The sequence below is a fragment of the Cherax quadricarinatus genome, chromosome 1, assembly GCF_038502225.1.
Source record: "Cherax quadricarinatus isolate ZL_2023a chromosome 1, ASM3850222v1, whole genome shotgun sequence".
NCBI classification, from domain to species: domain Eukaryota; kingdom Metazoa; phylum Arthropoda; class Malacostraca; order Decapoda; family Parastacidae; genus Cherax; species Cherax quadricarinatus.
In genome coordinates this window covers 83873348-83888710 of record NC_091292.1, presented here as the reverse complement: position 1 = coordinate 83888710, position 15363 = coordinate 83873348, and the positions used below count along the sequence as shown (strand labels likewise).

At 40.5% G+C, this 15363-nt stretch overlaps 1 protein-coding gene across 1 annotated transcript in view; it reads left to right on the top strand.

The window, feature by feature from the left end:
• The window catches only part of LOC128685735 (endosome/lysosome-associated apoptosis and autophagy regulator family member 2-like), a 179942-nt gene that overhangs the window by 128755 nt on the left and 35824 nt on the right, over positions 1-15363 (top strand). Inside the window, exons 12-16 of the mRNA XM_070086008.1 lie at positions 642-773; positions 1089-1321; positions 1875-2016; positions 2688-2908; positions 9058-9243. Of these exons, the coding sequence (XP_069942109.1) occupies positions 642-773; positions 1089-1321; positions 1875-2016; positions 2688-2908; positions 9058-9243 (914 nt within the window). The remainder of the gene's footprint in view (positions 1-641; positions 774-1088; positions 1322-1874; positions 2017-2687; positions 2909-9057; positions 9244-15363) is intronic.

The window sequence follows — 15363 nt, the reverse complement described above, 5'->3', positions numbered from 1 at the left end:
AGCAGTAAAACCCTCAATATAATGGACTAATAGGGAGTGAATGTTATATCAGAATGCTATTAAAAAATAGTAAAAAGTGCTAAAGTACTCTGCTGTATATGGTATGTAAAATTTGTAGAAAGTCAGAGAACCGACTCTGCTGGGTATCTTTATTACGTTTCGCCACACAGTGGCTTCATCAGTCCATATCTTGAATAGGAGGAAATGAGGTAATCAGTACTGTCGATGTGGTCACATCAATCTTGAATAGAATACGGCATACGTGCAGAGCTTATACTGGCAATAATATATTGTTCAATGTTGAAGTAGGTCGTAAAGCAAGCGAAGAATTCCCTCAAGATTCTCCTTTGTATGGAAAAGTATGTTTCCTCAATAAAGATACCCAAGAGTTGCACATGTGTCTAATTTATCGGTATGTAAAATTGTACTGTACACACAGTTTACAGATATACTGCAATAAATATTGAAAATAAAGGCACTAAAAGTACAATTTAACCAGTGGATTTTGCCTATACGATAATTTTAAGTATTTTATCAAGAGTTTGCTGTACTGCATCAGTTATGTAATCTGTACTGTTTATAGATAGGAGTTTAATCTACATGTATTAAATATAGTTTCCTTTACATTTATGGCTTCTCAGGTATCATGGGAAAAGAGCTACTTAAAATCTGGGTCATTACGTATGTTCGAAACAGATATGGCAAAAGTGTATAATATTAACGTGACAAACACCATTGATGGTGGTGCTTCTTCATGTCTTCCATGTCCACAGGTAAGCTATTTGGTACTTTAGATTACATTTTTTTTTCAACACTTCGACTGTCTCTCACCAAGGCATCCTTATATGAATAAATTTGTGTGTGTATAAAATAGCTTTTCTTATTAAACACTTACTATGGTTATTTATCTAGATCTGAGTTTGAACAGATTTTATAACATAGAAGGTTTATTTGAAATGTAGTATATACTGTATTCTCTCTTATCAGTAGTAGAGTATTTCATATAAATCATAGAATATTCATTATTAGAAACAGTCGATTGATAAAAATTCTTTTAACACTGAGAGTTGAATATTTATGTCATTCAGGCTCCAGCAGCAGCAGGGTGTATTCCTTGCCCAGCAGGCCACTACATAGAGAATAACACAACTGAATGCACCCGATGCCCCTCCAACACTGTAGTGACAGACCCATTACCTTATGGTCGCCAGTCCTGCCTTCCCTGTGGCCCTGGACTAACTGCTCCAGACCATCTCACATGTATCGTTGAGTGCCGTCTAACTGTGGATAATAGAACTTATGACTTGACAAACATTAGCAAGTATGTTCTTTAGCTTATTTGCTTTCTTACTAATAGATCATTTAGAATATACTGTACCTGTGAAAGAGCATAATATGAACATAGACAAAATTTCTTCTGCATTATTGAGGTAATACACCTAAAAACAATTCATGACTGTTTTAAAAAGGAAAGAGGTAGGCTTATTTTACCAAGTTTATGCAAATTAATTAAAGTAGATTATAATAACCTGATTTTACTGACATCCCTGAAGAGTGTTTGAAATTTACTGCTATATTCAATAATAAAACATTATAGTAACCATTTCCAAGATACGTACCAATAATGACTTTAAGAATGGTTACTGTTTGATTTGATATATTATTGCTTGAAACAATATTTATCAGTACAGTAGTTGTGTAAAAGAGTTTATAGAAAGGCTTTCATACTGTTGTGTGATACATTTGATACTGAGGCCTCTTTTGCTGAAAGAGTGCATGTATTTTATTATTAAAATAAAAACAAAGCATAAAAAAATCCAAGATTATCCATATAATTTTTCTTCCATCTACCCTTATATTTTCACCTTTCTTAGTGCACGAGCCATGATGGGTAGCACACTCTTTACATCATCAGGCACCAAGTTCTTCCACATGTTTAACATCTCACTTTGTGGGAACACCAGTGTCACCTGTGCTAACAATGTTTCTTACAACATGGAAGGTGAAGTCCCTACTGTGAGTATAGACATCCTGATAGTGCAGTAATTTTCTTTATTACCTATTCAATATTTATAGTATTATGTAAAGTACAGTGCTGTACTGTATTCACAGTATCCATGTATATTTTGTATAGGCAAAGCAGTACATTCCATTGTTTCAAAAATCTTTTGCAAAGTTTTGTGGTAGAGTACTTAGCTCACAAGCAAGAGGACCCAGGTTCATTTCTTGGGTGGATTGAAATACATGGCAAGTCATCTTAAACTGGCTGCTCATGCTCACCTAACAGTAAATAGGTACTAATGTGTTAGCCAGATGTAGGTTACATCGTAGGGGATATCCCAGTGGAATAATACTAGGTGGCTTTTTTGGGTTATCCTAGGGTAAGTTTAGAAAATTTAACTTTAGTTTTTAGATTTCAGGCCAGAAAATTTGACAGATTAAAAATATTATTTAGGATCAATTAGAATGTATAACTGCTATAACTTCTTTGCACACTTTTAAGAAATAAAAAAAATGAATTAAGATTTTCATGATTTTTTCCCAATTCAGAAGGTCTGGAAAATCATTCTTCGAGTTTTGCAGTTCGGATTTGTGGTGTCCTACTGTGCAATTTTGCTAAATATATACAGCACTAATGAAGTGAATGTCGATTTATAAAATGTGTTCTGTAGAAAGCATTTTTACAGGTTATATCTCGGGTGTGCCGATCTACCATTGTACCAGGGATGGAAGGGATGACTGGATCAGGAAGGAATGGTGCAGTAGCCACACAATCTGTTACCCTCGGTGACCACCTAGTTGGTGTTACAACAAACACTACACTCATGGACATTACTGTTATAGAAGAATTCCAGCAACCCAATAATTCATTAAAACATGACTTACACTTTTTCTATACAACACCCTTGTAAGTAGTACACATCTTATTAGTTTTTAACCTAAGCAGTGAAATTAACAGTACAGTACTTTATAGTCTTAGCAGTCTTCCAGAAAGGGGTGAAAAAATCTCATTCATTGTTTACCTTGAAAATCCTAGAGGTTATATTTCATTTACACTAAATTTTATCAAGCTTTTCCTTTTGCTTCTTTGAATTTATGAATTACATAAGGGAAATTCATAATGACTAAAATATAATTTGTTCTTTATTTTCAAACACAGATTCAGATTTAAATAGCTAAGTTTGAGTCAGTATCACTACACGCTCATGGTAGGATTCAAACTTGCTCATGTAAAGCTTCTGTACAAACATTGCTAAAACTGAGGTGATCACTTCTCTAATTTACAGTAGCTAAAATTGTATCAAGTCCCTGGGAAGTATTATTCCTCCTGATTATCAATTATTAAATTGGTATGACATTTTCTCTCAGTACTTTATATCACATACTCTTTAAATATTCTCTATATCTTTTTCTTATTTAAGAAGGGTAAATTTGAAAGTAAATATACAGTTAAGGTAATTCTCTTTAGAATGGGAGAATTAAATATATTCTGCTTCTAAAGGATAATACTGTAATGTTTTATCTCTTATTGGGTCAGCCACTCATATGTCTTTCACTATTATATGTTTATACCAGTTTTTTCTACATGTAAAACAAAATATTCACAAAACGTTAGAACACTTTATATCTGGTAACGTCCTGACCATGATTATGCTTGCTATGTGTATAAAGCATATTAGCAACACCATAGACCTTTATACAGTGGAACCTCTGGTCATGACCATAATTCATTCTAAAACTCTGGTTGTGACCCGAACCAAATTTCCCCATTGGATTATTCTTTCTTTCAACACACCGGCCATATCCCACCAAGGCAGGGTGGCCCAAAAAGAAAAACGAAAGTTTCTCTTAAATTTAGTAATTTATATGGGAGAAGGGGTTACTATCCCCTTGCTCCCGGCATTTTAGTCGCCTCTTACAACACGCATGGCTTACGGAGGAAGAATTCTGTTCCACTTCCCCATGGAAATTATACGTAAATACAATTAATCCGTTCCAGACCCCTACAAACTATATGTAAATATTTTTTTTTTAACATTTTTAAGCACAAAAATAGTTAATTATACTATAGAATGCACAATGTAATAGTAAACTCAGTGTAAAAACCTTGAATAACACAGAAAACCTTGAACAGCAGAGAAAACTGACATTGCACGAGTTCGTTCTAGACCCCTACAAACCGTTTGCTGTAAACAGTTTTTTTTTTTCTTTTTAAGAATTTTAAGCACAGAACAAATAATCATTGTTTGAAAAATTCTTAATTATACAAAATAATGCACAGTTTAATAGAGAAAAAACTTAAATAACAGAGAAAAAACATACAATAAACAACCAAGAAAACAAAATGAATTCAAGAACACACGAAATACAACACAAGAAGTTCATAGCGAATGAACGCATGTTTGACCAAGGCAGACTATGAGGCGAAGGTCTTTGTTAGGTGTATACAAACAACAAGAAGTGGGGAAAATTAGGACGTGCAAGGAAAAGGGTGTGGAATCTGAAAATTGGTTCAGCTGTGTTTGTTTGACACCCGATTATGTATTCGTGACCAGATACAAAAATTTTGCAATTTTTTTGGTCATGAACCAATTTGTTTGTGTTCAGAGGCATTTGTGACCAGAAGTTCCACTGTACTATACAATGAATTTAAAAAATATTTGTGGGTTCTAGCATGCAAAGACCATATTTTGGACACAGTAGAGATTGTATTAATTAAAATCATGGTTACCAGCTGAAGATATGTATGTACTGGTTCCTGAAGCACTTACTGAAACATTATTAAGTATTATGGTGCCACAGTGTGGTGATTGAAAACAAGCCAACTTGGTGCTGTTGGGGAACAGGGCATAGGTAGGTAGTAGGTTGGTAGACAGCAACCACCCACGGAGGTACTACTGTCCTGCCAAGTGAGTGTAAAACGAAAGCCTGTAATTGTTTTACATGATGGTAGGATTGCTGGTGTCTTTTGTCTGTCTCATAAATATGCAAGATTACAGGTATGTCTTGCTACTTCTGCTTACACTTAGGTCACACTACACATACATGTACACGTTTATTTATACACACTCATCTGAGTTTATTTTGATTTTATCTTAATAGTTCTTGGTCTTATTACTTTTCCTTTTATATCCATGGGAAAGTGGAATAAGAATCTTTCCTCCGTAAGCCATGCGTGTTGTAAAAGTCAACTAAAATGCTGGGAACAATGGGCTAGTAACCCCTTTTCCTGTAAAGATTACTAAAAAGAATAATAAGAAGAAAATTGTCAAAGTGGGAAGTCTGAATGTGCGTGGATGTTGTGCAAATGATAAGAAAGAGATGATTGTGGATGTTATGAATGAGAAGAAGCTGGATGTCCTGGCTTTAAGTGAAACAAAGCTGAAGGGGGTGGGAGAGTTTCAGTGGAGAGGAATAAATGGGATTAGGTCAGGGTTTTCAAATAGAGTTAGAGCTAAAGAAAGAGTAGCAATAATGTTGAAGGATAAGATATGGCAGGAAAAGAGGGACTATAAATGTATTAATTCAAGGATTATGTGGAGTAAAATAAAGGTTGGATGTGAAAAGTGGGTTATAGTAAGCGTATATGCACCTGGAGAAGAGAGAAGTGTAGAGGAGAGAGAGAGATTATGGGAAATGTTGAGTGAATGCGTGGGGAGTTTTGAACTAAGTGTGAGAGTACTTGTGGTTGGGGATTTCAATGCTAAAGTGGGTAAAAATGTTATGGAGGGAGTAGTAGGTAAATTTGGGGTGCCAGGGGTAAATGTAAATGGGGAGCCTTTAATTGAGCTATGTGTAGAAAGAGATTTGGTAATATGTAATACATATTTTATGAAAAAGAGGATAAATAAATATACAAGGTATGATGTAGCATGTAATGAAAGTAATTTGTTAGATTATGTATTGGTGGATAAAAGGTTAATGGGTAGGCTCCAGGATGTACATGTTTATAGAGGGGAAACTGATATATTCTATCATTATTTAGTTGTAGCTACAGTTAGAGCAAGAGGTAGATGAGACAAGAGGAAGGTGGCAACAACAAGTAGGAGGGAAGTGAAAGTGTATGAACTAAGGGAGGAGGAAGTTCGGGTGAGATATAAGCGACTATTGGCAGAAAGGTGGGCTAGTGCAAAGATGAGTAGTGGGGGGGTTGAAGAGGGTTGGATGAATTTTAAAAATGCAGTATTAGAATGTGGGGCAGAAGTTTGTTGTTATAGGAAGGTGGGGGCAGGAGGAAAGAGGAGTGATTGGTAGAATGATGAAGTAAAGGGTGTGATAAAAGAGAAAAAGTTAGCTTATGAGAGGTTTTTACAAAGCAGAAGTGTTATAAGAAGAGCAGAGTATATGGAGAGTAAAAGAAAGGTGAAGAGAGTGGTGAGAGAGTGCAAAAGGAGAGCAGATGATAGAGTGAGAGAGGCACTGTCAAGAAATTTTAATGAAAATAAGAAAAAATTTTGGAGTGAGTTAAACAAGTTAAGAAAGCCTAGGGAACGTATGGATTTGTCAGTTAAAAACAGAGTAGGGGAGTTAGTAGATGGGGAGAGGGAGGTATTAGGTAGATGGCGAGAATATTTTGAGGAACTTTTAAATGTTGAGGAAGAAAGGGAGGCGGTAATTTCATTCACTGGCCAGGGAGGTATACCATCTTTTAGGAGTGAAGAAGAGCAGAATGTAAGTGTGGGAGAGGTACGTGAGGCATTATGTAGAATGAAAGGGGGTAAAGCAGCTGGAACTCATGGGATCATGACAGAAATGTTAAAAGCAGGTGGGGATATAGTGTTGGAGTGGTTGGTACTTTTGTTTAATAAATGTATGAAAGAGGGGAAGGTACCTAGGGATTAGAGGAGAGCATGTATAGTCCCTTTATATAAAGGGAAGGGGGACAAAAGAGATTGTAAAAATTATAGGGGAATAAGTTTACTGAGTATACCAGGAAAAGTGTACGGTAGGGTTATTATTGAAAGAATTAGAGGTAAGACAGGATGTAGGATTGCGGATGAGCAAGGAGGTTTCAGAGAGGGTAGGGGATGTGTAGATCAAGTGTTTACATTGAAGCATATATGTGAACAGTATTTAGATAAAGGTAGGGAAGTTTTTATTGCATTTATGGATTTAGAAAAGGCATATGATAGAGTGGATAGGGAGCAATGTGGCAGATGTTGCAAGTACAGTGGACCCCGGTTTACTATCAGCTCCCAATGTGACCAATTATGTAAGTGTATTTATGTAAGTGTGTTTGTACATGTATGTTTGGGGGGTCTGAAATGGACTAATCTAATTCACAATATTCCTTATGGGAACAAATTCGTTCAGTAATGACACCTGAACATATTTCTGGAATGAAATAATATCGTAAGCCGGGGGTCCACTGTATATGGAATAGGTGGTAAGTTACTAAATGCTGTAAAGAGTTTTTATGAGGATAGTGAGGCTCAGGTTAGGGTGTGTAGAAGAGAGGGAGACTACTTCCCGGTAAAAGTAGGTCTTAGACAGGGATATGTAATGTCACCATGGTGGTTTAATATATTTATAGATGGGGTTGTAAAAGAAGTAAATGCTAGGGTGTTCGGAAGAGGGGTGGGATTAAATTATGGGGAATCAAATTCAAAATGGTTAGTGGATGAGTTTGGGAGTGTGTGTAAAGGTAGAAAGTTGAAAGTGAACATAGAAAAGAGTAAGGTGATGAGGGTGTCAAATGATTTAGATAAAGAAAAATTGGATATCAAATTGGGGAGGAGGAGTATGGAAGAAGTGAACGTTTTCAGATACTTGGGAGTTGACGTGTCGGTGGATGGATTTATGAAGGATGAGGTTAATCATAGAATTGATGAGGGGAAAAAGGTGAGTGGTGCATTGAGGTATATGTGGAGTCAAAAAACGTTATCTATGGAGGCAAAGAAGGGAATGTATGAAAGTATAGTAGTACCAACACTCTTATATGGGTGTGAATCTTGGGTTGTGACTGCAGCAGCAAGGAGGCAGTTGGAGGCTGTGGAGATGTCCTGTCTAAGGGCAGTGTGTGGTGTAAATATATGCAGAAAATTCGGAGTGTGGAAATTAGGAGAAGGTGTGGAGTTATTAAAAGTATTAGTCAAAGGTCTGAAGAGCAGTTGTTGAGGTGGTTTGGTCGTTTAGAAAGAATGGATCAAAGTAGAATGACATGGGGAGCATTTAAATCTGTAGGAGAAGGAAGGCGGGGTAGGGGTCGTCCTTGAAAAGGTTGGAAGGAAGGAGTAAGGGAGGTTTTGTGGGCGAGGGGCTTGGACTTCCAGCAGGCGTGCATGAGCGTGTTCGATAGGAATGAATGGAGACGAATGGTATTTGGGACCTGTCGATCTGTTGGAGTGTGAGCAGGGTTATATTTAGTGAAGAGATTCAGGGAAACCGGTTATTTTTATATAGCCGGACTTGTATCCTGGAAATGGGAGGTACAGTGCCTGCACTCTAAAGGAGGGGTTCGGGATATTAGCAGTTTGGAGGGATATGTTGTGTATCTTTATACGTATATGCTTCTAAACTGTTGTGTTCTGAGCACCTCTGCAAAAGCAGTGATTATGTGTGAGTGAGGTGAAAGTGTTGAATGATGATGAAAGTATTTTCTTTTTGGGGATTTTCTTTCTTTTTGGGTCACCCCGCCTCGGTGGGAGACGGCCGACTTGTTGAAAAAAAAAATAATAATGTGTTCTTAGTTTAATTAGTTTAATATGTTTATTATGCACCCCATACCCATCCTGTGGGCGGTAGTCAAAAGATTACAGAGGTACATAATGGGTCCAGGGACTGGGCCTCAAAGTTTTGATGGCTGAGCAAGTTACAGAGGTAATGAATTCATAATTTACAAAGGTAATGAACTCCAGGTAGGTCTAGTCACAATCATGACAAGTTACAAAGGTGTTAACAGATTATAGAGGTACACAATGGGTCCAGGGACTGGGCCCCAAAGTTTTGATGGCTGAACTAGGTACAAGGTAATGAACTCACAAGTTACAAAGGTAATGAATAAATAATGTGTTGATAAAAATAAAAGTCACATACTGTATATCCTACTTATTTCAGATCCACTCGTGCATGTCCCAAGGGCAGGAGCACAACAGTGACATTGAGCTGTAACCCTGATGAGCCAGGTGAAGGAAAAGTGACCCTACCTCATCAGTGTCCAGATGGTACCTGTGATGGTTGCAACTTTCATTTTCTCTGGAGCTCTGCACTTGGCTGTCCTGAATGCTCAAAGGACGATCTAATGTTAGTTTTGTATAATTACAAAAAAAGATTTTTATGATTACTATTGATAATACAGCAAAGTTTCTTGGAACCACTTTTTTAACCCTTAAACAGTCCAAATGTATATATACGTTCTTATGAGTAGTGCCCCAAACGTATATACATGTATATTTTTTAATTTTCCTGCCTTCAAATTTGGCACGATTGGCCTGAGATGCCTTGTCAGCATAGAATGGGTCCTAACACTCAGTGTGCGCTGTATTAAAAAAATCTGGGACCACTTAGTGCCTTGTAGGAGCGCCAGTTAGAGCAAACAGTGCGGCAAACACCAAGAATTCACTGATGTAATGTCATATTAACACTCCTCTTTTAAGAGGAAAGTGATGTTAATCCAAAGTTTAGGGTCTGTTTATCTCTGTATCTCTGTCTTCTGTCTCTGTCTTTGTCTATCTGTCTCTGTATCTCTCAATCTGTCTATCTCTTTCTATCTGTCTGTCTATCTGTCTCACAGGTACACATAAATACAAGTATACATAGTGTAAATTACCTAGGATAACCCAAAAAATCCAGACAAAGCGCTATACTCTGCTTGAAGATATGAGTAAAGGTGATGACGCAGTCTTGTGGCTCTCTCTGAGAGAGAGAGCTAGACAGATAGACAGGGAGCTTGACAGACAGACAAATAGACAGACGGACATGTTTATGTACCAGCGAAAACAAAGTGAGGGTGATGCTCATCAAATATCACCTCTAATCTTTTCCTATCTGCTGCACCCTCCCTCAACGTCGTGTATGGTCATCAGACGTCAGCTCTTATCAGATGTTATCATGTCACTGTCAGGGGTGGACTTTGTTTTTCATGCTTCAAGGGAACTTATTATTACCTATTATTATTATTATTATGTATCATCATCATCATCATCATCATCATCCTCCTCCTCCTCCTCCTCCTCCTCCATCTCCTCCTCCTCCATCTCCTCCTCCTCCATCTCCTCCTCCTCCTCCATCTCCTCCTCCTCCTCCATCTCCTCCTCCTCCTCCTCCATCTCCTCCTCCATCTCCTCCTCCTCCTCCTCCATCTCCTCCATCTCCTTCTCCTCCATCTCCTCCTCCTCCATCTCCTCCTCCTCCATCTCCTCCTCCTCCATCTCCTCATCCTCCTCCATCTCCTCCTCCTTCATCTCCTCCTCCTCCTCCCTCTCCTCCTCCTTCATCTCCTCCTCCTCCTCCATCTCCTCCTCCTCCTCCATCTCCTCCTCCTCCTCCATCTCCTCCTCCTCCTCATCTCCTCCATCTCCCCCCTCCTCCTCCTCCTCCTCCATCTCCTCCTCCTCCAACTCCTCCTCCTCCATCTCCCCCCTCCCTCCTCCATCCTCCTCCATCTCCTCCTCTCCTCCATCTCCTCCTCCCATCTCCTCCTCCATCTCCTCCTCCTCCTCCATCTCCTCCATCTCCTCCTCCTCCTCCATCTCCTCTCCTCCTCCTCCATCTCCTCTCCTCCTCTCTATCTCCTCCTCCTCCATCTCCTCCTCCTCCATCTCCTCCTCCATCTCCTCCTCCTCCTCCATCTCCTCCTCCTCCATCTCCTCCTCCTCCTCCCATCTCCTCCTCCTCCTCCTCCTCCTCCTCCATCTCCCTCCTCCTCTCCTCCTTCTCCATCTCCTCCTCCTCCATCTCCTCCTCCTCCCCCTCCTCCTTCTCCTCTTCCTCCTTCTCCTCTTCCTCCTTCTCCTCTTCCTCCTCCTCTTCCTCCTCCTCCTTCTCCTCCTCCTCCATCTCCTCCTCCTCCTCCTCCTCCTCCTCCATCTCCTCCTCCTCCATCTCCTCCTCCTCTTCCATCTCCTCCTCCTCCATCTTCTTCTCCTCCATCTCCTCCTCCATCTCCTCCTCCTCCATCTCCTCCTCCTCCTCCATCTCCTCCTCCATCTCCTCCTCCTCCTCCATCTCCTCCTCCTCCATCTCCTCCTCCTTCTCCATCTCCTCCTCCTTCTCCATCTCCTCCTCCATCTCCTCCTCCTCCTCCTCCTCCATCTCCTCCTCCTCCATCTCCTCCTCCTCCTCCTCCATCTCCTCCTCCTCCTCCTCCTCCATCTTCTCCTCCTCCTCCTCCTCCATTTTCTCCTCCTCCTCCATCTCCTCCTCCTCCTCCATCTCCTCCTCCTTCTCTTCCTCCTCCTCCATCTCCTCCTTCATCTCCTCCATCTCCTCCATCTCCTCCTCCTCCTCCATCTCTCCTCCTCCTCCATCTCCTCCTCCATCTCCTCCATCTCCTCCTCCTCCTCCATCTGCTCCTCCTCCTCCATCTCCTCCTCCTCCTCCATCTCCTCCTCCTCCTCCTCCATCTCCTTCTCCCCCTCCTCCTTCTCTTCCTCCTCCTCCTCTTCCTCCTTCTCCTCTTCCTCCTACTCCTCTTCCTCCTCCTCCTCCATCTCCTCCTCCTCCATCTCCTCCTCCTCCTCCATCTCCTCCTCCTCCTCCTCCTCCATCTCCTCCTCCTCCTCCATCTCCTCCTCCTCCTCCTCCTCCTCCATCTCCTCCTCCTCCTCCATCTCCTCCTCCTCCTCCGTCTCCTCCTCCTCCATCTCCTCCTCCATCTCCTCCTCGATCTCCTCCTCCTCCTCCATCATCTCCTCCTCCTCCTCCATCTCCTCCTCCTCCTCCTCCATCTCCTCCTCCTCCTCCTCCATCTCCTCCTCCTCCTCCATCTCCTCCTCCTCCTCCTCCATCTCCTCCTCCTCCTCCATCTCCTCCTCCTCCATCTCCTCCTCCTCCTCCATCTCCTCCTCCTCCTCCATCTCCTCCTCCTCCTCCATCTCCTCCATCTCCTCCTCCTCCTCCATCTCCTCATCCTCCTCCATCTCCTCCCAGGGGGGGGATATAGTGTTAGAGTGGTTGGTATTTTTGTTTAATAAATGTATGAAAGAAGGCAAGGTACCTAGGGGTTGCAGAGAGCATATATAGTTCCCTTGTATAAAGGAAGGGGGACAAAAGGGATTGTAAAAATTATAGAGGAATTAGTTTACTGAGTATACCAGGAAAAGTGTAATGGTAGGGTTCTTATTGAAAGAATTAGAGGTAAGACAGAATGTAGGGATATGGACGAGCAAGGAGGTTTTAGAGGGGAGGGGATGTGTAGATCAAGTGTTTACATTGAAGTGTATATGTGAACAGTATTTAGATAAAGGTAGGGAAGTTTTCATTGCATTTATGGATTTAGGAAAGGCATATGATATAGTGGATAGGGAGCAATGTGCAGATGTTGCAAGTATATGGAATAGGTAGTAAGTTACTAAATGCTGTAAAGAGTTTTCATGAGGATAGTGAGGCTCAGGTTAGGGTGTGTAGAAGAGGAGATTACTCCGTAAAAGTAGGTCTTAGACAGGGATGTGTAATGTCACCATGGTTGTTTAAAATATATTTATAGATGGGGTTGTAAAGAAGTAAATGCTAGGGTGCTGGGAAGAGGGGGGATTAAATTATGGGGAATCAAATACAAAGTGGGAATTGACAGTTACCTTTTGCTGATGATACTGTGCTTATGGGAGATTCTAAAGAAAAATTGCAAAGGTTTACTAGTAGATGAGTTTGGGAGTGTGTGTAAAGGTAGAAAGTTGAAAGTGAACATAGAAAAGAGTAAGGTGATGAGGGTATCAAATGATTTAGATAAAGAAAATTGGATATCAAATTGGAGAGGAGCAGTATGGAAGAATTGAATGTTTTCAGATATTTGGGAGTTGACATGTCAGCAGATGGATTTATGAAGGATGAGGTTAATTCAATTCAAATTCAAAGTTTATTCTCTATAAGGATTACAATGTTGAATTTACAGAATTTGCTATTGTGTGTGTTTATATGTAGTTAAATAATGATTACAGAGTGTACCACTAGAACGCCTAGCATGGCTAGGCATTTCGGGCAGACTTAGTTTAATTCTTTATTTTAAAATATTACATAGAATTGATGAAGGAAAAAAGGTGAGTGGTGCATTAAGGTATATGTGGAGACAAAAAACATTATCTGTGGAGGCAAAGAAGGAAATGTATGAAAGTATAGTGGTACCAACACTCTTATGTGGGTGTGAAGCTTGGGTTGTAAATGCTACAGTGAGGAGATGGTTGGAGGAAGTGGAGATGTCCTGTCTAAGGGCAATGTGTGGTGTAAATATTATGCAGAAAATTCAGAGTGTGGAAATTAGGAGAAGGTGTGGAGTTAATAAAAGTATTAGTCAGAGGTCTGAAGAGGGGTTGTTGAGGTGGTTTGGTCATTTAGAGAGAATGGATGAAAGTAGAATGACATGGAGAGCGTATAAATCTGTAGGGGAAGGAAGGCGGGGTAGGGGTCGTCCTCGAAAAGGTTGGAGGGAGGGGGTAAAAGAGGTTTTGTGGGTGAGGGGCTTGGACTTCCAGCAAGCGTGTGTGACCATGTTAGATAGGAGTGAATGAAGATGAATGGTATTTGGGACCTGACGAGCTGTTGGGGTGTGAGCAGGGTAATATTTAGTGAAGGGATTCAGGGAAAACCGGTTATTTTCATATAGCCAGACTTGTGTCCTGGAAATGGGAAGTACAGTGGACCCCCACATAGCGAACGCCTTGCATAGCGAACAATCCGCATAGCGAACGCTTTGTTCGCTAAAATTTTGCCCCGCATAGTGGACAAAAACCCGCTCAGCGACCTTCGTCCGAGACGCGTCCAATGTGCGGCCTCAGCCAGCCTCACATGTGCCACCCGCCCCATTGTTTACCAGCCAGCCTCCGCGGTAACATTCAAGCATACACTCGGAATATTTTGTATTATTACAGTGTTTTCGGTGCTGTTTCTGGAAAATAAGTGACCATGGGCCCCAAGAAAGCTTCTAGTGCCAACCCTGTGGTAAAAAGGGTGAGAATTAGTATGGAAATTAAGAAAGATTTTGAAGGGTTTGGGGCTAACCCTGAGAAGCCTATGCCAGTTGTGGAATCCATTGTGCCTACTTCAAAAATTAAGGAAATGTGTGCACAGTGGGTTGAACTGCAAACCTTTATGGATGAAAATCACCCTGACACAGCTGTTGCAAGCCGTGCTGGTGACTATTTCAATGACAATGTTGTGGCCCATTTTAGACAAATCGTAAAGGAACGGGAGGTACAGAGCTCTATGGACAGATTTGTTGTGCGACAGAGGTCCAGTGACTCTCAAGCTGGTCCTAGTGGCATTAAAAGAAGAAGGGAAGTAACCCCGGAAAAGGACTTGCTACCTCAAGTCCTAATGGAAGGGGATTCCCCTTCTAAACACTAACACTCTCTCTCCCCTCCTCCCATCCCATCAATCATCACCAGATCTTCAATAAAAGTAAGTGTCATGTAATTGTGCATGCCTTTTTCAGTTTGTGTGTACTAAAATTAACATTTTTTTGTGGTAAAAAAATTTTTTTTTCATACTTTTGGGTGTCTTGCACGGATTAATTTTATTTCCATTATTTCTTATGGGGAAAATTAATTCGCATAGCGAACATTTCGCATAACGACCAGCCCTCTTGCACGGATTAAGTTCGCTATGCGGGGGTCCACTGTACAATGCCTGCACTTTAAAGGAGGGGTTTGGGATATTGGCAGTTTGGATGGATATGTTGTGTATCTTAATACGTACATATATACTTCTAAACTGTTGTATTCTGAGCACCTCAGCAAAAACAGTGATTATGTGTGAGTGAGGTGAAAGTGTTGAATGATGATAAAAGTATTTTCTTTTTGGGGATTTTCTTTCTTTTTGGGTCACCCTGCCTCAGTGGGAGACAGCCGACTTAAAAAAAAAAAAAAAGATACTTAAGTGGCTGATGAATCTAAGGAACAAAATTATCATAGAGATGGAAAGACTGTTGTTACTGTTGATAAGAGAGAAGCAAATGAAGGGATATACAGTGCCTGCAAGTCCAAAGTATAGTAAAAGTTGCACTTCCTGGGGCATGGAACAAATTGCCATAAAATTGCATATTTTGGGGTTTGAGTTGCCATAGTTGAGGTATGATATATCTGGAACCATTTAGCATTGTAATTCATTGGACTGCTATATATGGATTGGAGAAATGCCAATGAAGGTGGTCACAATATGTGCTTTACCTAAATTGGAATATAAAGTGGTGGTATGTTGTATTTACATGAT